At 47.1% G+C, this 27,156-nt stretch overlaps 1 protein-coding gene across 10 annotated transcripts in view; it reads right to left on the reverse strand.

Annotated features, from left to right (window-relative positions):
* Positions 1-27,156, reverse strand: part of ERC1 (ELKS/RAB6-interacting/CAST family member 1) — a 2,156,751-nt gene that overhangs the window by 1,431,259 nt on the left and 698,336 nt on the right. For all 10 annotated transcript variants that reach the window (XM_078673690.1, XM_078673694.1, XM_078673688.1 and 7 more), the window contains one exon: positions 10,919-11,086. In XM_078673690.1, coding sequence (XP_078529816.1) covers positions 10,919-11,086 — 168 coding nt within the window. The remainder of the gene's footprint in view (positions 1-10,918; positions 11,087-27,156) is intronic.

The raw sequence follows: 27,156 nt of genomic DNA on the forward strand, positions 1-27,156 counted from the left end.
GGGAGGAAATGTGTGCTTAATGCCTTTCAAATAACGGTTAACAACCGGGGGACTTAAAAAGAGAAGACTGATCTGGAAGCCGTAGAAAGGCGGAGATGGCCTAAAGATAACCTTTGATAGTGCCCAGTGCAGAGCCCTGCTTGGCCAAAGAAAGAAGGAACAGAAGGACTTCGGAGAGAGGGGCAGAAAGGGGATCCACAGACTTTTCTGTGCACCATGCCACAAACTTGTTCCACCTGAGGGCGTATACCGTTTTAGTGGAGGGACGCCTGGCTGCCAGAATGACATCACAGACTTCAGGAGGAAGATCGAAAGCTGTCAACTGTTGCCGTTCAATCTCCACGCATGGAGTTGGAGGCTGGACAGGTTTGGGTGGAGGACCGTTCCCTGCTGCTGCGACAGAAGATCCTCCCGAAGAGGCAGTCGGATCGGGGGAATCGATCGCCATGCTGAGTCTCAGGATACCAGTATCTCCAGGCCCAATCCGGAGGCACAAGGATGACTTGGGCCCGGTCGCGCCGAATCTTCTTCAGCACTCTGGGCAGAAGTGGTATAGGCGGAAAGGTGTACAATAGACCACAACTCCACTCGCGACGAAAATTCCAACACGCAGAACTGATGACATTGCGTGTTCTCTTTGGTGGCGAATAGATCTAACCAAGACTCTCCCCACTGCTGAAAGAGACCTTGCCCCACCTCTGAGTGAAGAGGCCATTCGTGATCCATCAAGCACCGGCAGCTGAGTAAGTCCGCCCTGGCGTTCAGAGAACTTGCCAGGTGTTGAACCACCAAGGTAATGCCTTGATGTTCCAGCCATGTTGAGAGGCGCAGAGCCTCCTGACATAGGGTCCAAGACCCCACCTCACCCTGTTTGTTGCAATACTACATGGCGGTGGTATTGTCCATGAACACCTGCACCACACTTCCCTGGGCAAAGGGAAGGAATGCTTTCAGTGCAAGTCGGATCGCCCGAAGCTCCAAAAGGTTGATATGGAGCCGGGACTCCGCCGGAGACCAGAGGCCTCTGATCTCCGCCTCCCCCAAGTGGCCTCCCCATCCCAGGAGGGACGCATCGGTCACCACTGTGCGCTCCGGTTGGGAAAGGGAGAGGGATCTGCAATTGTTGTGCAGTGCCCTGCGAGATCTGGACATGATTGGACAAGTTGCCCTGATGCTGTGCCCACTGGAACTTCAGGTCCCACTGCAGAGCCCGTATATGCCATCTGGCATATTGCACTAGCAGGATCCAGGAGACTATCAGGCCCAGGAGCCGGAGGGTCATCCTGACTGAAACCCGGGATAGAGGCTGAAAGATCTAAATCATAGCCTGAATATCCCGGACTTGCTGCTCGGGAGGATAAACCTGATACCGCGTCAAAGCCAGAACTGCTCCTATGAAGGGAAGCTTCTGAGAGGGACTCAGGTGCGACGTTGATGGAGAACCCCTTCAAATGCAGGAGGTCGGCCGTAGTCTGAAGGTGGGTGACGACTGCTTGGGGCGAGTTCGACTTCAACAACCAGTCGTCTTGGTAGGGGAAGAGTGACACCCCTGACCTGCGCAGGTGAGGTGCGACCACCGCCATCACTTTTGTGAACACTCGTGGGGCGCTGGCAAGGCCGAAGGGGAGCACAGCAAACTGAAAATGCTCCTGGCTTACCGTGAACCGCAGGTAACGCCGGTGGGTCGGCAGGACAGGGATGTGAAAATATGCGTCCTGCAAGTCCAACGCTACCATTCAGTCTCCAGGGTCGAGGGCAGCCAATACCTGAGCCAGAGTCAACATCTTGAACTTCTCCTTCCGGAGGAAGCGACTGACATTCCTGAGGGCCAAGATGGGGCAAAAACCCTCCTTGTCCTTCTTGGGGACCAGAAAGTAGTGGGAAAAACAACCACGTCCTACTTCTAGCCCAGGAACGCGCTCAATGGCCCCCTTGGCCAAGAGGGCCATAACTTCCTGTTGGCGAAGCACAAAGTGATCCCCAACATACGGTGGAACTGAGGTGGCATGGCTGCGGGGATAGACTCGAAAGGAAGGGAGTAACCCCTCCGGACGAATTGCAGCACCCACTTGTCGGAGGTGACAGAACGCCAGTGGGGAAGGTGATGTCGAATCCTGCCGCCCAGTGGCGAGGGGTGCATCCCAAAGCTCAGACTAGGTAGGCTTTGAGGCGGATGTTGCAGGGGAGAAGGTGGACTGACCCTCACGCCCTGCACCTGAGCTGCCACGGCGGCCTCCAATGCCACGCTGAGTTTGGTCCTGCGCAGGCAGGGACGCCCCTTCCATGGCTACGAAAGGAATGAAAAGTAGACGTTGCCGGCCGCGTGGTGGAAAGACCCAAGGACTTGGCCGTAGCCCGAGAGCCCTTAAAACGCTCCAGCGCACATAGCTATCATGAGAACGGATAAAGCTGTCTAGAGGCATCATAAATGTGTTGAAGGGGGAGGGACTCGGTGAGACAAGAAGGAGTCTATGTGAAGAGACTGTAGTGGTCTCCCGATCCCTCACTTCTCGATGTTAACTTGGGAAGCGGAGCGGAGCCTTGAAGACATCACACTCGCCGAAAAGGCCACTGCACGTGGAGAGGCTACCTGGGGCAAGGAAGTGACTCCGTGGCTGTCGGAGCGTAGATGGTCCTGGCAGCCCTGGGGGCTTCCCTTAAAAGGCTCACTGTCGTCTTCCAAGCCGCTACTGAGCTTCTGCTATGATTGGGATACGGCCCGGGGGCTCCCGTCGCAGAAAGTGTCAAATTCAGTATACCCCCCTCAAGTCTGCCCGCTCTGCTAGAGATTAGAGTGGAGAAGCTGGAAAGCCAGGATTGGCAGCTGTCACTACAGGGGCATGTCCTCCTCCACGCATCAAGTGGCTAAAGACCGCTCTTTCCTGTGGAAACAAGAATACCCCCAAAGGAAAGAAGGGCCTGGAGGCTATTCCCAGCAACAATATTACAAATGAAGATAAGGAGGGGACAGGGTCAAAAGCAGCCTCTCCCAGCAGCAATTAATTACCGAGCTCTTTACCCCCACGACAATGGCACCTGGGGGACGGCAGAACATTACTAGCAAGGTAGGAGGTGATGGGGGCACAGAGCGCCAGCCTACAATTCAAGGCAAAGAACTGGACCCCGATGATGGGGGGGGGCAGATCTGGGTCAGAACAACTGACACATAACCTATTGAAAGAGATTTCTCCAACAACCCCAATCCACGAGGACCCAGGGGTAGGGCAAGGGTCGAGTGTCATCCAACTGAAGGAAGCGACCCAGGCCACAGAGTACAGTAAGGCCCCGCCAGAGGCTCATGCCCCAGTCATGTGACAGGGTAGATCCTGAGACAAAGGCATTAATAAATGGGGTAGCAAGTCTCAGGTCCCTTGAGGAATCCCTGGACTTAGGTGACAATTTATTTTCCCTGACGGATGGCTGATACAAGTGCAACAGTATCTGAGGGGGGAGAGTGCGTCTATATCTTCCAGCTCTGACCCTAGCAGCCAGCTGGATGGGCCAGATACAGTAGTTCGCAGGAATAAAAATCTCAGTGGGATTATTCTGCCACGCAAAAAGCATATGAGGAGCCCTATACGGAGGTCAGAAAGGGACACAATCAAGACCCTGAGGAACCGACCTTGAGATCGATATATACAAATGGATCAAACAACACCAAGGAGAGATGCAGCGAGATGGCAAAAAAAAACAGACTGGCAACCAAGAAATTACAAGGGGCTGTCAGAAAGGTAGCAAAAGCCTCTACTGAAATTTGAAAAGAATTACAGCAGTTGAGGAACGTATGGCAGGTCTATAGAACGAAATCCAACAGGTCCATCGTCACCCTCTTATGCTTGGAAATCCTAGGCAGAGTCACTTAGGGGGTATGCAACAACCAAGACCCTTGATAGTTTATTTCAGGAACTTTTTATTGCGTGAGGCAGTATTTCTTAAAGCCTGCCCGGACTCCAAACGATTATATGAAGGACAGTCATTCTTCACTCGACCCGACTTCTGCTATGTGACTGTGGAAAGACGCTGGCGCCTGAGACAGCGGATCCAACCTTGTCAAGTGCAGAGGGTTATCTACTAAATCCAGCCCGGTTGAAAATTATTTACAATAGCAAAGTGAGAGTCTTCACGTCTGAAATAAAGGTGAAGGAATATCTGGATAAAATACAGAAGTAGAGATAGAACAAGAGTAATGAAATAAAGCTGTTATTTTTATGACGAGGGGATAAAATGGGGCGGGTGAAGAGAGGCTTTGCTTTGATGCTCCCAGACACAAGGTTTGGTTTTAGGTGTGGGTACTGAGCGATGGAGGGGGAGGGACAAAGGCACCATCACCCAGACCTCACAAGGTCTGTTTGTCTCATTAATCAAGAGGGGGGGGGGGGTAGGGGGGGGGGTAGGGAAGAGGAAAGGGCTCTGGGAAGAGGGGGTTGCTGGGATGAGGGAGGGAGGGGCAGTCGAGTGAGGAAAAAGGGGACAACAAGCACATGGGAGATTTCAGATCAGAGTAGTTGTTAAATCTTGGGAAAGGAAGAGCAAGAATAGAGTATTCAATTGAGGGAGGTGGTTTCTCCTGGAGGCTGAAAAAAGATTGTCATGACTAACTTACAAACAGCATCGGTTAATATTTGTGGCCTAAATGACCATGAAAAACGACGCACGGTGGCAGAGGACTTGAAAATGCGGCATTCCGACATTGTCTGCCTCCAAGCCATATTGTGGGTACGGAAAAAAAAAAGTTTTAGATCAATAAGGGTATAATCTTATGACTCATACCAAACGGGGCACCAGAACTAGAGGGGTAGCTTTTTTAACTCGGAGAAAAGAGATTAAATGCAAGAAACAACTGGCCGATAAATATGGGCGCTGGCTTACTGTAGAGCTACATATTTCTGCATTCTCATTCACTTTGTGTTCAATATATGGGCTAACGGGGGATGACCATGAGGTTTTAGATTTTTTGAATCTGGATTAGCAGGATGGCCGACCCTGATTATAATGTGTGGGGATTTGAGCATTCACGGGATTGGTGTGCAGTGGGGTGAAAGCCCGGGGTCATATAAAGGCCTGAAGCCCAGGGCCTATAGGAGTTTGTCCCATTTGGCGGAAGGGAATGGGCTATTAGATGTATGGAGGAATCTAAAAACGACAAACCTCGATTCAGGAAGCACCTATTTTTCGGCCCATCACAGAACAGTGGCCTGGATGGATTATTTTTTTGTTTCTCAGTGTATAATTAGGAAATGTTGTATTGAAAAATGTCCCCGCGTAATGTCAGATCACAACCCCCTAGTCCTAGGGATAATACAGATCGGAGGAGGGGAGGACACAACAGAATTGGACCTTTGAAAGGGGGCTGCTAGTGGATGAGGGTTATATTGCCCACATGAAGAAATGGACAGAAGAGTTTCTGGAAAATAACAGAGGGAGTGCCCAAAGGGCTGGCATCCATGCAGAGACACTGATTTTTAGTGTACACCACTTAAAAAACAAAGCCAGCAACTAACTGAATCATATCAAAGATTATGAGTAATTTAAGAAGAACTAGTTGGGGCGATAGAGGCGGGAAAGAATATGGAGGGTACATTGAGCAGGCTTGCCCTAGCTAAAGCGGCAACAGGTGACTTATTATGACAAAGGTAATCGAGAAATATACGACTCAAAGGGAGGAATGATACAAGTGAGGTGAACAGGTAGGACGTATATTAGAAATGCGTACTGGACAGAAAAATGTGCGGAGCGAGAAAACAGCAATTCAGAAAGAGAAAGGGAATCTGGTTACTACAGCTCCAGGAATCCGAGAGGAATTCGTCAGGTTCTATATGAAATTATACGATTCTGAGAGGGACAGCGGGGGCAGTGGGGAAAATGCAATTAGTGCATATCTAGCTTCCAACTGCTGGGAGAAATTCTCTTCGGAGGACAAAGAAGCCCTGGTAGCTGTCTTCCTACCTGATGAAATATTTAGAGCACTTAGTGAGCTTTCAGTAGGAAAACTCGCAGGGCCGGGGTTCATTCCGCTCGAGTTTTGTACAGCTTTTTGGTAGTCTTTCGGGGTAGACTTCTCTAGTATGCTCCGTCAGGTGCAGATGGGAGAGCTCCCCCCAAAATCTTGCGCACAGGCTAGTATCCTGATATTCCTGTAGAAGGGGGAATCCGCCATAGATCCAGGTTCATATCGACCAATCACTCTGATGAACACGGATGCCAATATATACTCTTAGGTCTTGGCAAACCGTTTACGCCCAGTTATCGGACGAGTGATATCACCCAGACAACATGGATTCATACCGGGGAGGGAGACCACAGACCATGTCAGAAGAGTTATTACGCTTTTTTATGCTGATTCAGTCGCAGGAGACTCTATGGAACTCGTATTGCTAGATGCAGAGAAAGCCTTTGATAGGGTCTCCTGGGACTTTCTGTGTGCTGCCCATGAACGTCTGGGTGTCGGAATGGGTTTTATTAAAGCCCTAGGCGTTTTGTATACTTGTCAAACAGCTAGACTCATATTGGTGGGAGGACAAACGGAGGAATTCAAGATAAAAAGGGTGACCAGGCAGGGTTGCCTTTGCTCTCCAATATTGTTCGACTGCTATATTGACCCTCCAATTCGTAGTATTGTTGCCAACCCAGGTATAAAGACTATAAGATATCATGGGTTTGAAACCAAGATTTTAGGCTATGCTGACGACCTAGCGGTCATTACATCACTTCCGGAGTTGGCATTGGCTTAAATAATTAAAGAAACACTGGCCTTTGGGAAAATACCAGTGTGCTCACTAAATTAACATAAAACCAACATTTTAATTAATGAATATCTTGGGATGAACGACCCTCGGGTCGCTCAATCGTCAACGTATTTAGGGGTAAATATATCACCCACTATAGGGCACATTGTGGAGCTGAATCTAGCCCCTGTTATCCAGAAGGGATCACAGGACTTCGCCCGGCTGAATAATCTCCACATATCATTGATAGGCCACTGTAATGTTGTGAAAATTATCTTTTTACCTAAAGTCCTCTTTTTTCTTTAGATCAATACCTCTGATATTCGAGGCAGTGTGGTTTAAGAAGTTAGAGGGGATGGTAAATAGATTTATATGAGCATACAAGAAGACTAGGCGGACCCTGAAATTCATGTCTCTCCCAGGGTGACAGTAGAACTGAGTGTCCCAGATTTTAGATTATATCATCTAGCATCAGCCCTGCAATATATGTATGGACTAGTTGCGGGAAATCCCTTCGATCCCTGGAATCAAGGGAGGGTACCGGATATCTATGATTTAATGGTAGGGAAAGATGCCAAAAACCTCGATTTAAGATTTACCGAGCCTAGTTATTACAAGAAGGCGAGGTTCAAGACTATTAGCAGCCGGCCAGGTTTGGAGGACAGTAAAGAAAAAGAAGGGGATTGGAAGAATAACTTACTAGACCCCCCTATACATGAATTCATCACTACTGATAGTCTTTCACGATAATACGATGAGACGGGGAAAGGGCCTAGGGGTGGAAATGATTGGGGATTTAATTGGCATAAATGGAATCAGGTCATTTACTGAGATACAAGATAGATATGGGGTAGACAGGAAAGATTTTTTAAGTACTTACAGGTACATAGTTTTTTGGGGAAGAAGACAGGGGGCCCAAAATGACAAGGCAAAAACATCACTATGGACGGGCTAAGGGAAGTTGGATGGGGTGGGAGACTATGTCAAATGGTGCAGAGAGGAATATCGCTTCCCAAATAGGTGCGGAGCTGGTATGATGGTGGAATAGGACTTGTGGATATTAAGAGGTACTATTGGGAAGGCATTTTACCGCAATTAAACAGGGTTTGTGTCATCCCCACAAGGACCCGGGATCCCGAATGGATAGGTGGCTGCTGCCTGGAGGGTCGTACACAAAGGTGCTCTATTCCAGACCAGCTAAGCTGAACCTCACCGGGCCAATGGCGCATTCAGTCCAACTCTGGCACACGGCCCACAAGAGCCTTGGCTGGGACAAGTAACTCACACAATGCACCCCCCGTGGGATTCGTATTTATTAGGCACCCTTAGAAATTCTAGGGGATTCGATAGGTGGGACCTGATAGGACTGTCGAGAGTGGGGGACATTTGGAAAGGGGGTAAAGTAATTGCGTTCTCTGCGTTAGAGCAGGAATATGATACTTTCAAGTGAGACATGCCCTGCACACACACATCCCAAAGGGGGAAACCCTACCTGAGGCAACACCGGTAGAAGACAGGCTCCTTGATGGCATTATGGCCACTAAATCAATCTCCCTCACATATCGTAAATTGATTAACCATGCTACAGACCCCCTGATAAAGCTGAGAGAGAAATGGGTAGAAGACCTGTCAGAATCAGACAATGAGGATTGGATGGAAGCCCTTGCATCTCCATGGGAAGTGGCAATCTCATAGAGACTGAAGGTAGTACAATTGAAACTACTACATAGAACGTACTTATCACGAAGAGTCCTGGCCCGAATGGATTATGGAGAGGATGCAGGGTGTAAGAGAGAATGTGTGTTAGGGAAGGATCTTTCTTCCACATTTTGTGAGACTGTCAGATCATTTGCAATTATTGCACGAGGGTGCTAGGATGTATGTCGGAAGTGCTGGGTCATGAACTTGACCTGGATGGCAAAAGGTGTTTACTTAATATATGGGGACCGACAGATCTAAACAGCAAAGAGAAGCTGTGGGCGACCTTGGGACATACGGTAGCAAAACGCAATATCGCCAGGTTATGGGGAGCGAGAGAGGACCCAACACTGGCCTCACGGAAAAAAGATATGGACTTGTGTATGTTTAGAGAAAAACAGTCTATGTATTCAAGGGGTGTCCAAAGAAATTGTCTCAAGTATGGGCAAAATGGAATGAATATCGCAGAAATATATGTGTTCCCCCATTGCTACCTCCCCACCCCACCCATTGATGACAATATGTCAGCCAACTAGTGTAAATTTTACGTATGTTTGATTTTGCCTGCTTACTGTGCCATCACAATCTCTTGTCAGATGCATATAAGTATGTTTGCATGTTGTTTTTCCACCATTCTATTGTACCATTGCATGATTGCTCTCAATAAAAAGTTATAAAAAAAATGCTGCAGAGAGGTCCAGGAGGCTGTCTCTCTGCTGTCCAGAATCATGTGGATGTCATCCGTGGCGGCAATGAGGCCAGTTCCCATGCTGTGGTTGAGTCATAAACTAGACTGAGTGGTGTTGAGTAGTTGGTGGTCATTGAGTTATTTGGTGAGTCTGTTGATGATTTTCTCTATGCCCTTTACTGGGAAATGTAGCAGGGAGATCGGTCTGTAGTTGGGAAGCATGAAGGGTTTGCAGAGGATTTCTTCAGCAAGGGGAGAACAGTTGCCTGTTTCCAAGCATCTGGGAAGGTCGTAGAAGAAGTGGAGGCATTTAGAATGGGTGTGATCATGGCGCTGAAGGGCTGCAGTCCTCTGGAGTAGGCGTGGAGAGGCCAGAAGTCCAACATGGCCCTGAGGGGATAGACTTCATGGTGGCAGTGGTTCCTTCTGGGGTGATGATGGGCCATGAGGTTAGCATTGGTTCTTTGGATAACAACAGGAGCTGTTAGGCGAGGTCTGCCGGGTTCTTTTGCAGGCTCAAGTTGCTGTGAAACGCAGTGATTGCAAATATAGTAAATAAGAGAGCAGGTGCTCAAGTGGCCATGTTAGTGTACATAAAACCCATGTAAAATAGATGACCTTTAATTGACTATCGATATCAGTAGGCCAATATCCTGGCTACAGTCCTATCTCAACGCCGGCACTTCAACCCTTTCAGTCGGAAGCAAGACCACTGTTGTGCTGGGTACCGCAGGGCTCAGCCTTGAGCCCACTACTTTTTAACATATATCTGGCAAACTTTTTTTCGCTTGTTGCCAATTGGGAAGTGAAGGCAATATCATATGCGGATGACACCCAGTTGCTATTCTCCTTCAAGGATCACTCTGTGGACTCTCATTAGATTTAAGGGATGCCTGAAGGACATCTCCTGTGGATGAATAATAACAAATTAAAGCTCAGCGCGGAGAAGACAGAGGTTGTGTTCTTTGGCAAAGTATCGCATCCATCCGCCGGACTTTGGTGGCTGGCAGGAATGGGCTGGCCACCTAGCCCTGCAAATACGGCAAGACACCCGGGCATAAAATGGGAAATGGATCTTACGTTTACAGCCCAAGTACATCACATAGCAGCCTCTTGCTTCGGTAAGCTGAGAAGCATGAGGAAATTTCTGCTTCTACTTCCGGAGGACTGTTGTAGAGTCATAGTGACCTCTCGGCTGGATTATGCAAATTGCTTATACCTGGGACTACTTGCCTATCTGATTAAGAGATTGCAGATGGTACAAAATGTGGCTGCGAGATTAGACGAGTACTGTATCTGCACCACATCTCTCCTCATATAAGACAGCTCCATTGGCTACGGGTAGCGAAAAGGATAGAATTCAAGGCTCGGACCATGGCCTTTTGGGCACTGCGAGGCAGAAGTCCTAGTTACCTAAAGCACCGGCTATGCCGCTACCAACAAAAACGATCATTGAGATCTAATTCTCAGGACCTGCTCTGCCAACCTCAAAATGAAAGTCACGCATTGGGGGCAGATCGTTCATGGTGGTGACGGCTAGATTGTGGAACTCCCTGCCTGCCAACATACACTTAATGAAATCTGAAATTGACTTCAGAAAGACTTTGAAGACTTGGCTATTTAGCCAAAGTTAGACTCCTGGAAACCTCTGTCTCCTTCTTGCCCGCTATAGCGCCAGGGCACCTCTGGTTGAGGTAGCTGTCGCGCTCTATAAATACAGATATTATTATTATTATTATTAATTTGTGTGGTAGAAAGTAGTGTGAACTCGTTTTTATGATGCCCAGAATGGACATGACCAACATACCTTCTTCTGGAGAACCACCACCTTTCTTTCTTTGACATCCAACATATCTTTTAGGTCATGGATCTCTCCGGACAGGGTCCCTTTCTCCTCCGAAACTTCTTGAATCTGTTTTGTCTTTTTATTTAGCATGGTCTCCTTCTCCTCTAAGCGTAATCGGAGTGCATCCACCTGTGGAAAAAACAAAAACATAAGGTGTGTCACAAATTATTATATTGTTTAACATGTCAGAGAAAAGTCTTTCTGGAATGCACAAGTAAGTGTGTCTAAACAAACCGGTGTCAATGAGGAAAAGGCACACACACAGCTTTGACATAAGCAACGTTAGGAATACTCTCGAACTTTGTCCTTCATTTGTGCAGTTTGCCCACGTTCACATGTTTGGGCTTTTCCAGCAACAAACTAAAAATTGTTCCAACTAGAATTCTTTTTTCTTTAGGAAAGTTGAAAAATTTCACTCACTCCGAACTACGAAGCGTTGAAGAAACAAGTTACTTACCTGTAACTTTAGTTCTCCAGTATTGGTAACTTTCATAGATTCCCATTGCTTGTATCATTCCCCGTCGTCGGACTGGGAGCCTCGGTAATAATAAATATATATATATATATAAATATATATATAAATATATACTTAGGTAAATACACCCAAATAGGTGTAAAAAGTAAAAAATTAGGCCTAGGCCTCATTATATTTTGTAGCCTATAGGTGTCCTTATGTAAAAGGACCCAAACTCACATTAGCAACCAATCAGATTAGCCTCACCCTGTGGAACCTTCCTGAGAAAGCTCAGAGCCTCAGATTTTCGTAGCCGTTGCTTTGCCACATAATCACCTAGCCCAGAAGTGAGCTTTCCCAGGGGAGGAGGGTGGGCGCATGGGAATCTATGAAAGTTACCAATACTGGAGAACTAAAGTTACAGGTAAGTAACTTGTTTCTTACTCCAGTATTGGAACTTTCATAGATTCCCATTGCTTGTATCAGAGTAGATAGCAGTTAGCATACCTCAAACATTTCGTGCATAGTTATAGAAGCATTATAAACCAATGATATTATACATCATAACAACAATAAATCAGTAACCATATCATAATAAACAAAATGTTTGAAAAAACAGGAGGAGGGAAGAGAGGAAAGCTCACCTCTTACTGGAAGAGATTTCTCAGGACTGCTTGTCCAACAGCCGAATCCCCCTTTGCAGCCGCCTCCAGGCAGTAGTGCCTCGTGAATGAGTGAGTACTGCTCCAGGTGGCCGCTCTGCAAATATCCTTTATCGATACTCCAGCAAACAGCGCTGTTGACGATGAGATCGATCTTGTGGAGTGCGCCTTCACCTGTCCTTCCAACGGTTTGCCTGCCGCCTGGTGGCAGAAACGGATCGCACTCGATATCCATCTGGAAATTCCCTGCTTTGACAAAGGAAATCCTTTTCTTGGGGCCCCGAAAGCCACAAACAGCTGGGGCGTCTTCCGAAATCCAGCTGTGCGTTGCAGATAAAATTTCAGACATCTCTGAACGTCCAGAGAATGAAGTGTCCTCTCAGCCTGAGTGGAAGGCCGAGGAAAAAAAGAATTCAGAAACACCGGTTCATTAAGATGAAAGTCTGTCGGTACCTTCGGAATGAACTTGGGGTTCATTCGTAGGATCAATGTATCATTCTTGAACTGCAAGAAAGGTTCTTTGATAGTTAAAGCCTGAAGTTCTCCTACTCTCCTTGCAGATGTGAGTGCCAGAAGAAGCGCCACTTTCCATGATAGGAACTTCAGGTCCGCCCTATGTATTGGCTCAAATGGCGATCTCATCAGTTGAGCCAGGACCACATTCAAGTGCCAAACCGGAGGTGGGGGCCTTACTAGCGGAAAAACTCTAAACAGCCCTTTCAGGAATTGCTTTATTATCCTTGTTGATAGTAGAGAAGGGCCCGATCTTGTTCTTCTGTACCTGGAAATAGCTGCCAAGTGGACCTTGATGGAAGCATGAGCCAGACCTGCCTGTGCCAAAGATAGAATGTATGGCAAGAGTTGATGCGGAGCTGATGAGAATGGATGCACTCCATCTCTCTGGCACCATAAATAGAACCTTTTCCATTTCGCTCTATATGTCTTATTAGTGCTAGGAGCTCGTGCCTGTGACAAAATGTTACTGCATTCTTCTGAAATGTCTAAATCCTTAAACTCTCTGTGTTCAGGAGCCAAGCTGTCAACTGAAGCGAGCTCGGGTTCGGGTGGAGAACCTGGCCGTTGTACATTGATAGAAGGGTCTGGTTGGGGTGCAGATGAATGGGCCGCTTTTCCGATAGAAGAAGCAACTCCGTGTACCAGAACTGGCGAGCCCAGGTAGGCGCTATTAGTATCATCCAGCACTTGTCCAGCTTGAGCTTCTTGAGGACACAAGGAATCAGGGGAAATGGCGGAAAGGCGTAAACAAATGCGCCGGACCAAGACATCAAAAGGGCATTCCCCAGTGACCCTCGATGGTGTTCCCTGCTCGCATAACACCGGCATTTCTTGTTCCTCGGTGTTGCAAACAGGTCGATCGCTGGGGTTCCCCAACGGGAGAAGATGTCCTTGACCACTGTGTTGTCCAGTTCCCACTCGTGTGAGACTGCCCTCAAGCGGCTTAGCGTATCTGCCTTTGTGTTGCATACTCCTGGAAGGTGTTCCACCACGAGCGTGATGTTCTGTGAGATCACCCACTCCCACAGCAGCTGGGCTTCCTGAGGAAGCAGTTGCGATCTTGTGCCGCCCTGCTTGTTGACGTAATGCATTGCGGTGGTGTTGTCCGTACGCACCAGGATGGCCGAATTTGAAATCCTTGGAAGGAACGCCAACATCGCCAACCGAATAGCCCTTAGCTCCAGAACGTTGATATGCAAGCGACATTCTACTGGTGTCCAGTGGCCACTGACCTGGAGATCTTGCATGACCGCTCCCCAACCCTGAAGGGAGGCGTCTGTGGTAATGACGCGAGGAGCCGGTGCCGCTCTGAAACTGAGACCCACTGCGAGGTGAGATTTCTTCATCCACCATGAAACCGTCCGTTTCATCTGCTGGGTGACCGTTACTTTGTAGTCGAACGACCCTTCCACTTGTCTCCACTGAAGGTCCAGTTCCTCCTGCAAGGGGCGCATTCGCAGCCTGCAGTGCGGAATCAATTGAATACAGGATGAAATCGACCCTAGAAGAGATTTGTACATCCTGACTGTCATCCAAGTTTTCCTCTGCAGCCGAGCAGCTGAAGACATGAGTTTCATCTGTCTCTCTTCCGATGGGAAGGCTTTGCACAACTGAGTATCGAGTATCGCTCCCAAGAACTTCACCATACCTGACGGTTGAAGAACCGATTTCTCTCTGTTGAGTTGCAAACCCAGATGAATGAAGAGGCTCAAGCATGTGTCCACTGCTTCTGTTGCCTCTTGGAAGCTTGGTGCCTTCAGCAGCCAGTCGTCTAAGTACGGGAATACTTCCAGCGACTATCTTCTCAGAAAAGCTGCTACCGGGGCCAGCACCTTTGTGAATATCCGAGGAGCGGATTTTAATCCAAATGGGAGCACCATGAACTGGAAGTGACTCTTGCCCACTGTGAAGCGAAGAAAACGTCTGTGAGCCGGATGGATCGGGATATGAAAATAGGCATCTTCCAGGTCTAGTGTAGCCATGAAATCGCCTGGATTCAAGAGGCGCAATATGTCCTGGAGTGAAATCATCCGAAACGACAGCTTTACGAGATAGGTATTGAGCTCCCTTAAGTCCAGGATCGGACGCCACTTTAGTTTCGTTTTTCGGATCAGAAAAAATCTTGAATAGAAACCTTCTCCTCTTTGTGATAGGGGAACACGTTGGATCGCCCCCTTCTGAAGCATTTGTTGAACTTCAATTGCAGAAGGTTTAGATGTTTTGAAGTAGTGGCGTGGGGAGCTCTTGTAGGTGGAAACTCCTGGAATTCTAGCGTATGCCCATGTCGGATGATGTTCAATACCCACTGATCCGATGTTATTTCTTCCCAGCTGCTCAGATGTTGAGATATCCTGCCGCCCACTGGAGATACCAGAGGCGGAGGAACAGTTGGCAGAGTCAGGAGGCCGCTATTGACGCTTGCCAGCGTCTTTGCCCTGACGCCCTTGACGTCCACGAGCGTTCTGACAAGAGAACGATTGAGACTGTGACTGTCGCTGATAATATTGATTGCCGTACTGTGGTCTGTACGACTGCGACTGCTGCGAGTATCGCTGTTGCTGATAACCACCTCTTGGCGAAGTGAAGCCTCTTCCTCTCGCTCCACGGAATGGTGTCTTTCTATATTGTAGGTTCCCCAGAGCCCTTGCTGTCTCTGTGTCCTTCTTTATTCCCTGTAGGGTGTCATCGACATGTTTCCCAAATAACATGTCCCCATCAAAGGGCAAGTCCAGAATCTTATTTTGGACCTCTGGTCGAAAGTAAGTCACTCGTAGCCACCCCTGCCGTCGAAGAACAGCCGCGCTGCCCAGAGCACGGAAAGAAATGGTGGCGATGTCCCTCGCACAATCAATCATTTCCGAAGAAGACCGTTGTCCTTCTTCCAGAAGTTTCTGTGCTTCGGCTCTAGGGTCATCCGCCAGCAATTCCACATAGTGTGCCACATCACTCCACATCTGGCGGTCGTATCTTGCTAGAATCGCCAAGGCATTGGCCGCCCTGACCAGCAAGCTAGCCATAGACGAAAATCGCTTTCCAGCGTTGTCTAACCTTCTACCCTCCTTGTCCGGTGGAGTTGTGAGGGTGGCCGAAGGATTCCGTGATTTCTTCTGCGCCGCCTGCGATATGACGGAGTCTGGTCTAGGTTGTCCAATCAAGCAGGCGGGACTGTCATCCGGAGCTTTATACTTTTTCTCCAAGCGTGGAAGTGTTGGAATGACTGTCGCTGGAGACTGCATCACCTTCTTTCCTTCATCCCAAATGTGCTCTACAATGGGAATCGAACGCACTGTCTTACGGTATGCCTCTTTAAAATCATACAAAAAACAATCCGTAGATGTTGCCGGCATGGCTAGCTTAAAGCGTGCCGTGGCTCTTTCCATCAAGCTGAAGAAACCTCCCACATCCGCCGGAGGTGAATCTACCGGGTCCGGCACCGGAGAAGCCGGATCCTGTGCTATATACTGGTTCCATTCGTTATCAGGATTCTGATCCTGGTTGTGTTCATCCTCATCCGAGGTATCATCTTGGACTTGTGTCTGCCGAGGATATTCCCTCTCTTCTTCCCCCTGTGAAGGGGCCACAGACTGAACTGCCATCACCTGTGGCTGAACATGCGCCTGACCTTCCACTGGTCGCGACCCTTGCCTGCTTCTATACTCCTCCAGCATTGCTCTCAAGTCCGTCAAAAGACTCATAGGCATTGTAACCGTGCCCTGTTGTGCCTGAGTTTCCTGGTATGCGACCTGTTTCTGTTGTCGCTGCTCCTGCCCATAATAGTACTCATCATCCTGGTCAGAATCGTGGTATTTCAGATGCAACTGAGATGGGCTATACGCATCCCCATACATCTCATTCTCCGAGTACTCATCCTCATCCAACAACAGGGCTGGGGGTAATGATGACACCTTTCTAGGTGAAGTCATATCCGGAGTTATTCTCCTCTTCCTGGCGCCTCTATCACCTGCCGTCGACAGCATCTCCATAGTCTGAACCGTCGTCGACGGGACTGTCGACGAGATAAACTTCACCGTCGACGGGATCGCCATCGTCGACGGGCTCGTCATCGTCGACGGGCTCGTCATCGTCGACGGAACTGCCATCGTCGACGGGCTCACCCTCGTCGACGAGATTGTCGTCGTCGACGAGATTGCCACCGTCGACGGGATAGTCATCGTCGACGAGGTGGTAACCGTCGACGTAGTCATCGTCGTCGACGCTGTCGTCGACCCAGTCTTCGTCGACGGCATCGTCGTCGAGGTCCTCATCGACGCCGTCGTCGTCGTCATCCTCGTCGTCGATGGATGGCTCGTCGACGTATGAGGAGACAAAGTCACCACAGATGCTTTAGAGCCTTTTTTGACCACTGTTGAAGCCTCTACAGTTGGTTTCTTGAAGGACTTAGAAACTTTCTCCTGATGTGAAGGCCCAGCCGAGCCCTCATCCAGTTTTGCCTTCTGCACCTGAGGTGCTAGCCTTTCCCTCTCCTTTACACTCTCGTGAGGAGATTCGCTAGGCCCGGGCTTGCCAGACCTATCAGAGGTCCCACGCATAGCCTTTGAGGGGGGTTCAGATGAAACTTCCTCAGATGGTACACCCCTCTTCAAAGATGTCTTGGAAGATGATGATCTGGCATCTTCATCATCACTAGAAACCACTTCTTCCTTCTTTTCCAACTTTCTAAGCCAAAGAAGTAACCTTCCTTCACGATCACGAAGGGTCTTAACAGACATCATCCTGCATATCTTACAACCCTCTGGCTTGTGGTCAGGGTATAAACAGTATATACAATCCTTGTGTTTATCCTCAGTATAAAGTCGTTTTTTGCCACAAGTGGCACAAGGCCTGAAAAGGCTCTTCTTTTCCTTATCAGCCATAGTAAGAATTCAAAGGAATCCTGTCAAAAAACAGCTTAAATAGTACCTCAAAGTAGAAGTTAGAGCAGAGCTCTAAGGAGACTCCCTGCCATCAACGATGCGGTAGAAAATCTGAGGCTCTGAGCTTTCTCAGGAAGGTTCCACAGGGTGAGGCTAATCTGATTGGTTGCTAATGTGAGTTTGGGTCCTTTTACATAAGGACACCTATAGGCTACAAAATATAATGAGGCCTAGGCCTAATTTTTTACTTTTTACACCTATTTGGGTGTATTTACCTAAGTATATATTTATATATATATATATTTATTATTACCGAGGCTCCCAGTCCGACGACAGGGAATGATACAAGCAATGGGAATCTATGAAAGTTCCAATACTGGAGTAACTTTCTTTTACATTCACAAGAAATCCGCTTTCCATATGAAGAAAATATTGATAGTAGTTAAAGAAAATCAACAATGAGTTATACACAAAAGTAAAAACATAATTTATCAATTTCCAAGAGCACAGAAAATGAAAGTACAAATGCAATCCTGGCAGGTGCACAGTGTCTGATTTAGAGTGTGGAGGACGGGTTACTCCGTCACAAAAGTGACGGATACCCCGTCGTCCGCCTTATTACAAGTGCATTGTATCCTATGGCACTTGTAATAAGGTGGATTGGTAACTCATCACGGTTGTGATGGAATATACGTCTGCCAAACTCTAACTCAGGCCCAAAATTAGCCAAACAACCGAAGTTTGGCCATTGCCTGGCTTTAGGTAATGGCACTTAGAAAATCAACCACAATCAATGTAGAGCGTGTTGACTGTAATCAGGGGAAGGAGACGCAGTATTATCCTTGGCTCCGGAAAATTGCTGGGTATTGAAGTGCCCTTCATAAAGTTGCACTAGGTTGGTGCTATCTCTAACATGGATTGGTGCAGGTTGCGACCAGTGACTCTTCTCTACAGTGACCAAGGTGGAACAATTCTTGTGGTGATTGGTACTGGAGGGAACGCAAGTCTTCTAGCCAACACATGCATGGATAGTTGGCCTATGGCTCCAAGTAAAGCACTACCTGACCGATGCTGGTGAAAAAAAATCAGGAGAGGTCCTCCTCATCAGATTCCCTGTTAGCAAACTCCCAGTTCAGGTCTAGTGATCTCTTTGCTCTGGAAGAGGAGTGGGGCCACGGCCAGGGCAACTGGCACTGAAATCTGGGCTCACGTTTTGATCCCTGGCGGCAGGTCAGCCCAGCACCATGTGACTCTGGGCAATAGCTTGCTTTATCTTCCAGACGGCCCCCAGTGCCGGGATGCCTTCGGGTAACTGTGCGCTTTACAAATACTGGATTTACATCTACATTACATTGACATTTGCTCAGGTAAATATCTGTGTTTCGCTCTTATGTCTTCCTCTGAGTCAGGCCCACAGAAACTAGTAACAACCTGTATACATGTGCTCTCCTTACTGAGGAACGTCCCGCTCCTGCCTGCCTCAGATTTTCATAACATCATTGAGGGACTAATACACTCTGCCCTCCAGTAATTAGCTCTTCACTCCATGCACTGCTCTTCAACAAAGGAATCTCATTATTTTCCATTGGTCTGCATAACTTGTTTTTGCAAGCAGTGTTGCATTCTCTAGCCCAGCTCAACTCGGCCTGGTGTAAATTTTACCACAACATCCTCATTTTAATCACTTTTCGCTAGCTCCTCCTACCCGTTCACATTCTGTACAGTATTAGCTGGATACTATATCCTGTCCTAACGTGCATATTAGACAAACAAATTCAAGCTCAGATACGAATCTACAGTATCCCAGACACTCAAAAGCCTGGATTCACTAAAGCATTAAAGCAGATCTGAGAAAAGGATTATATTGCACACAGGCAAATCACAAATTTTCATGTTTGAATTCAGATTGGCACATAGCCATCTTGCCCGCTGTGCCCTTTGGCACTATGATCGTGGCAGGCACAGATTCCAGTGCATCCATCATTCACAGATCTGCACGTAGTACACCTCTCACTCGCCTGTGGCGATACTGACCCAGGGTTGGATTGGGATTGAAAATCAGCCCGGGCACGCCCAAAAAAAAAAAAAAAAAATCGGTCCACATTTGCATAATCACTCCTCAAATCACTGCTTTGGCGTAATCTTATACAAAAAATGCAGGCGTTAGTTTACAGTGGTGAAACAAGTTAGGCCACTTTTACTCAGGCCCCCCCTGCCCCGCTCAGTATGTATATATTAATGGACCAGCCAGCGAGACAACGGGAGTGACACCTCTTGCTAAACGGAGGTAATGAGCGCCCATCTGCCTCTAGAAAGGCCACTCAGACACCTACTGGGCCGCTGGCTGTATTCGAACATTAGAGACAGCACCCAAATGGCCGCTCAGACTGCTAAAAAAAGAGGCGCAGCCCCACAGCAGCACTCGGACACCGGCCCCTCGGGCATTGCCCGAATGCCCGCGTTACCAATCCGACGCTGTCCTGACCCCACTTGCTGCAGCAGGGGAAGGTGCCATGCAGATAGGGAGCGTTCTCCCTGCGTTGTTTGCCACATAAGTGGATTTACATTCCCACACCTAACTTTTGGTTCTTGTCAATCCTGTTCCTTTAAGTGGATTAGGTATGGTTTTGGGAGGATTCTGAAATCAGAAGTTCTGCATCACCATGGCCACGTGGCTCATGGAAGCGAATGTGCCTGCTGCTTTGCTCCGCATTGAATGGCGAGCAGTGAATGTGAGCACAGCATTCACTCGCCAGTTCTCACACGTGATCAGTATTCTTGTCGAATTGTTTCTGCGCATTTGCAAGGTGCAGTTTGCGCAAGGCATAATTTCTTGGTTCAAAGATGTCAAATTAAATAAAACTGTTAAAGGGAGCTTTATAGGTATAACTAGTATTTAAAAATACAGTGGAGATCCTAACCCGTGGTACTCAAAGCCACTGTCTGATTACATACTCCACTGAACCGCTAACCCCTTTCTTTATTCAACAGTCCAAGTCTTTTTTTGGCTCATGGCGACGTATTAGGTAAATATCAAGGTATCTACAATCTTTGTAACTTTTTAGTGACATGGAGGAACATTTATCACAGTTCCCTTCGAATATTGGATTAATGCAACCTGAAGCAAGACCTGTGCAACAGAAACTCTCCTCCAACTTGGAGGTGTCAATAAGTAGAAGGAACCCCTACATATCCTTCGCTGGGCAACGGGTCAATGCACTTTATGGCAATAGATGGTCCCAAAGGAAACAAGAAAATGTTCCCTTTGGTACCTGTAGGAAATGCATGTTGCTTATGATCAGTATTTCTAATTCTGTCAGCAGTAATAAAGTACTTTTCTTCCAACGTAAAGACTGGGAGGTGCCTGACTGACAGGTGTTTGATGCTTACAGGATGCGAAGGCTCTAACCTCACACCACCTCCTTGAGTAAGCCTTAAAGAGCTCACTTTCGCTCACCTGAGAGTCAAGTGCTAAACGGGTGCACTTGGTGATGAGTTCTGGGTCCAACAGTAGGGTTAAGCTCCGGGACAACAGAGGTAAACATCTGCAATTCACACAATCTGAGCCCAGTAACCTCAGTTTGTCCCAAAACTCCCGAAAATGTCCTAAAATAGGATTATTAGTGCAGGCTACGTGTAGCATTAATGAGGTCTGTTGATAAATCCCCTACAGCATGGTGCTGTATTTATTATGGTCCTGTCCTCCCACGGAAGCATAAAGATTATAAGACAGGGTAAAAATTAAAGGAAAGAGTCACTGGTCAGAGTTGGGGCATTCAGTGTTTGACACGGGTACATACAAGTACTCACCATAATACTTTCAATGTTAGCACCAGGTCTGAATTCCACCAAAAATCCACTGTAAAGTGGGCCAGCTTAACAAGGTGATTATTTCCAGGCCTTCAATTCAGCTAAAGATTTCTAGAGGTTGAACCTTTGAAATCACTATGGCTGTGGAGATTAACAAATGCCAAAAAGTCTTTGGAAAATACCTTTGGTGCAGAATATGACTGCACCCTCCCAAGCTTCAGTGTCAAGGAAAAAGGGAAACAAACATTGCCAAAGCCAAAACATTGTGTTGGCTGTCCGCTTTTTGCCATTATCATGGTTTTTGTCAATGTTTTTTTCTAAGGGAAGCAGAAAGCAAAAATATTTTTTGTGCTCAAGAAGCACACATTGCCATAGTAGTTCCTGCCACAGAAGGGAACTTGTTTATGAGTAGAAGTGCTACTAGTGAAATATCAGAATACCGTCACACACAGTGAAGTTAGGCAATGGCTTAAGTGGGCTGACCAATTGCCCTATCATGTATGCCGTAGTAGGCAGACGAAAATGTGAATGGCACAACAGACCAATGGATGAACAGAGCTAGCTGAAAAAATCAAACGGTATTGGCTGTTAGACAACAAATATCTTTCCTGCTGTAGAATAACTTACTTAACTTCGGTAATGCCTCATATGGTAGGGAATCATTCTAGCCACAGATTTCTTACCTTAGAGTTTCTCAGGTTGTGAGAAGTTGGCCTGGCATATGCTGTACACTTTTCTAGTGGGCACCTTGCACCAGTCCAAACGACCCTTATTGATGGTAGGTTTAAAGACAACCTATATAGAAAGCTATCCTAGTGGTAGCTGTGGAGAGCAGCCTTCAGGCTAAGTCTTGAAGGAATGTAAAGCAGCTTGTTTTAACAGTCTATAATCTCATGAATGACCAAATGAAAGGAGAACCACACCTGGTATATATATATATATATATATAAAATATATGTATTTATTCTAAACACATCCCTCTAGTCTCTTTATGAGTTTACTTTAAATCTTTATGAACTATTGTACCATATATGATCTATGAAACAATGTGTTGAGACGATTACAATTGATTTATGCTTGATTAAGTAGTACTTTTCTGTGATGTGGAATTAGTTTTCCCACTTAGTTTCCCAGCTTTTTCCTTTTGATATAAAAAAACATTTTCTGTGTTTTAGGCCACCTTTATCGTATAATTTTTGTGTGATTTTACTGACATAGGTAGCCTAGTTAAAAAGCTACTTTTTAACATTAAATGTAAATTGTGTGTTATATGATGTAGATTGAAACTTAAATACTTGTATTTTTTTATTGATGAGAAACTGTATTTTATACTTGAATTATTTCGTGAGTACACTGTCTCTCCGTCCACTGTTTTCACGTCGGTAATTTGAGGTTCCGTGTGGATGTATGTTGTGGTAAGTGTGGATTGACACAAAGGGGGTTCTCTATTGACCTTGGTCTTGTCTCGTACCCTGCCCCTTTGGCTGTTGGGTCCCTCTCTCTTTTTCTTGAAATATTGGTACACAGTCAGTACAGCCTTTTGGTCATGCCAGGCTTTCTGTAATTCCTGGCTAGCCTCAGGGTTTTTAGTTGTCTTTTTCACATACTCAGCCATCCTTGAGCCGAGACTAAGTACATAGTCCACTATGTCCTGTTTAGGGGGTTTGAGAGGTAACTCCCATCCCTCCTTCACCGGACACAATGGGCCACTTACAGGATGCCCAAACAGAAGTTCAAAAGGGCTGTAGCAAACCCCCTTCTGAGTAATGTCCATGTATGCAAATAAAAGGCAGGGTAGTAGGATGTCCCATCTCCGCCTAAGCTTTTCTGGGAGACCCTTGATCATACCCTTTAAGGTGTTGTTGAATCTTTCAACTAAACCATTGCATTGTGGGTGATAGGGTGTAGTGAATTTGTAATTCACTCCACACTCCTTTCACATTGCAGTCAAGCAGCTGGACATAAAGTTTGCACCTCTGTCAGATACTACCTCCTTAGGGAAACCCACTCTTGAGAAAACTGCCAAGAGGGCTCTTGCCACAACAGGTGATGTAGTGGTCCTAAGGGGAATTGCCTCTGGGTACCTAGTGGCATGGTCCACCACCACTAGGATAAACCTGTGTCCCGATGCAGTCTGAGGATCCATTGGTCCAACAATGTCAATCCCCACTTTCTCAAAGGGAACCCCCACCACAGGTAGTGGTATCAGGGGGCCTTTGTGGTGCCACCTGCCTTAGAACTAGCTTGGCAAGATACACAGGAGCGACAAAACATATTTGTGTCTTCAGACATGTGGGGCCAGTGAAAGTGAGCGACAATTCTGTCCCAAGTCTTGTTCTGGCCCAGGTGTCCTGCTAAAGGAATATCAGGGGCTAGTGTCAATGGAAAGCCCCTGAACTTCAAAGGTATAACCAACCTCACAGCTGCACCAGGCTTGGGGTCACTACTCTCTGAATACAGGAGACCATCATCCCAATAGATTTTATGGGTGCCATTAGCATTCCCAGCAGCCTCAGCAGCAGCTTGCTGTTTGAGTGGTTCAAGAGAAGGGCAGCTGAGCTGCTCCTGACTCGGATCAGCCCTGGAAGGGCCCCCTGTCCCCAACAACTCAACCTGATCAGGCTCAAGCTCCTTTGGGACAGTTCCTTCTTCAGGAGCACAATCATCTCCCTCAAGAGACTGATCATCACTCTGAGTCAGGGGGGAAGGCACTGCGTTAACCCTACTGCTCCTTTTCTTGGAAGGCACCTGGTCCATTATTCCGAACCAGGTTCTGTTCAGTGTTAGACTTTTTGACCTGTGACCTAGTCACAGCAAACATGTGCAGAGATCCCTAACATTTCTGCATGGGTTCTGAACCCCACTTCAGACCAGGCTGAAGTCTCTAAATCATTGCCAAGCAAGCATTCTACAGGGAGGTCTGCACTTACCACAACTTTCTTAAGACCAGTTACCACTCCCCAGGAGAAACTAACAACAGCCAGGGCATGGTTGGTCCTGACATTGCTAGCATTGGTCACTTAGTAAAGTTCACCAAGTATGATTTGTCCAGGTTCAACAAGGTCTTGTGTCACCATAGTGACACTTGCCCCAGTGTCCCTGTAGGCCAAAGCCTCTTTTCCATTTATTAAAGGCTGTTGTCTGTACTTGCCCAAGTTACTGGGACTCCCAGAGGAGGACATATCCATGCCTCCATCACAGATCAAGACAGCCGGAGTTGGCACTCTGACTAGGCCAGAGCCCATCTCAGTTCCCAGGGTTAACCCTACTACACCCTTCTGCTGAGTACCACCACTTGAAGCTGAACTAGGGGGAACAGTTGCCTTAGGAGCAATGGTGGCTGGAGTTGCATCTTTCTTGGCGCAATAACTAGTCCAATGGCTATTCTGTTTGCAGATTTTACATCATGGTTTCTTTAGGTCTTTTCCTTTCTCAGAAGATTGGGAATCCCCACCAGTAGAAGATTTTTGGGGACCCTGTGAAGACTTCTGGTCTTTACCCTTCTCCCCACCCTTATTAGGATCTGGCTTCTTCTGGTCACCACCTTGGTTCTGTACCTTCTGCTTCACCCTGGTTCTGACCCATTTGTCTGCCTTTTTTCCCAATTCTTCGGGAGAGGTCAGACCAGAGTCTACCAGGTGCTGTTGCAACAGCTGATTCTGACAGTTAAGGATCTGCTCCCTCATGATCAAATTAAACAATCCGGTATAATCACACACTTTACTGCCCAGTAGCCAGCTCTCCAGAGCCTTAGTAGCACTATCAACAAAGTCAACCCAGTCCGAGGTCTGTGCCTTTTGGGAATCTCTGAACTGTATGCTACACTGCTCAGTGGTTAGGCCAAACCCATCTATAAGTGCACTCGTTAGGACTTTGTAATTATCAGCATCCTCTTCTCCGACAGTGAGGAGCTTATCTCTACCTTTGTCTGAAAAGGAGAGACACGAGATTGCTGCCCACTGCTCCTGGGAAACCTTCTGTACTTTGCAAGCCCTCTCCAGTGCAGTTAACCATTTGTGGATGTCATCCTCACTCTTGCAGGGAGGGACTATCTAGGTTTTTATTGTCATAGGACCTTTCCCAACCTCTAGGGACAATGCTGCTACCATGGGATTCTAGTCCCATCTTTTTTCTTGCTCTCGCGAGCTCTAGGGACTCCCTTTCTAAGGCTACTCTTTGTTTGCTTATTTCCAGTGTGCTTCACTCAAACCTCAACTGGTTCTTTCTCTTTTCTCGGGAGGTGGCCCTCTTATGAAAAGAGGCAGAAGACCCTACTGATGTACCAGAATGGTTAGACTCCACTGAACGAGATATTGGCCTTCTAGGCACACCATCAACTCTTCCTGGGGCGACAAAGAGAGGGCCCTGCTGGCCTTCTTCATCTTCAGTTGGAGCTGGTTCTCCCAGGTCCAGGCCATTGTCACCTGTCTGGTCAACATCAGAGTCTGAATCCTGTGGATTGGTACCACTGGCCTCTTTCCCGTCTGTTGCTTCCACCCCACTGCTTACCCTTACAGGATCTGAAGCCTTTCTCTGGTCATCAAGCATCAACACCTCTCTGAGATGTTGGGTGGTTGCATTTTTTGGGGTCTTCAGTTTCCTCATAGTACATAGAGCCCTTAACTCTTGAAAAGGGAATATGTCATACTTGGATGTCAGAAACCTACTGACATCTGACAAGGATCCATAGATTCTTGGCCTTGAAGACATAACTAGTGAGGTGTGGTGTATGCACTACCAACTCTAGTTGGGTACCTACTGGACTCTCTTGAGTTGTAGAAAGGGTGTGCTTTAGCCATTGACACACAACTCTAATTTCAGTAGAACTTACTGTATTTAAGCTGTATTATATGTACCTCTGGTACATTTAGTGGGTTTCAAAAGATCACATACTTGAGATTATCTGGTAAAACAATGGCAAGCTGGAATCCCACACGCTGCACACCAATGTGAGAAGTTGGACTGGCATATGCTGTCCACTATTCTAGTGGGCACCTTGCACTAGTCCAAACGACCCTTATTAATTGGTTGGTTTAAAGACAACCTATATAGAAAGCTATCCTAGTGGTAGCTGTGGAGAGCAGCCTTCAGGATAAGTCTTGAAGGAATGTAAACCAGCTTGTTTTACTAGTCTAGAATCTCATGGATGACCAAATGAAACGAGAACCACACCAGGTATATATATATATATAACATATATTTATTTATTCTAAATACATTCCTCTAGTCTCTTTATGAGGCTAAAAGGCAAAAGTACATTCAGTAAACTTATTTAGCACACAGTAAATTAGCACAATATATGATTAGCCCTAGGGGCGTCACAAACCATATACTAAGAAAGGGGTATAGGAACCACGACTGACATAGATACAAGGCCTAGAGCCTTTAGAACCGCTGGGACCACCAGGAACCACCCAAGGTAGTGGCACAGGGGACCCAAGGGGGACGCGTGAAGTGTCTAAACACAGAAGCGAATCACCATTTACTTCAATGGGGAAAGTCGCGGTTGGAAAATTACAAAGGAAGGACACTTAGAAGAGGACTTGGAGCAAACCCCTTTAGAACTAGGCAGTTCTAGATGCAATACCCACAGGAGCACCAGAGTACTCGAGTTACCTCACCTAGGGAGGCCGGGTGCATAGGTGTATTTTGATGTCGGATTTCGTCGTCATTTTCAATGGCGAGCTGTGGAAAAGTGCTGCAGGTGACCAAGTGGAAAGTGCCCGGATGGATCCAAGCCTGGATCAGAGTCGGGAAGAACCTGAAAGGAGAGGGGACATAGTCTGGGTCACTAGCCAGTGACCAGGAAGGCGATAAGAAGATGCTAACCAATGTCGGGTGATTTCAGGTGAAGAAGGTGAAGCTTGACTCTTAAGCCACGAG

This window comes from Lissotriton helveticus, chromosome 1_1 (assembly GCF_964261635.1).
Source record: "Lissotriton helveticus chromosome 1_1, aLisHel1.1, whole genome shotgun sequence".
Classification (NCBI taxonomy): Eukaryota; Metazoa; Chordata; class Amphibia; order Caudata; family Salamandridae; genus Lissotriton; species Lissotriton helveticus.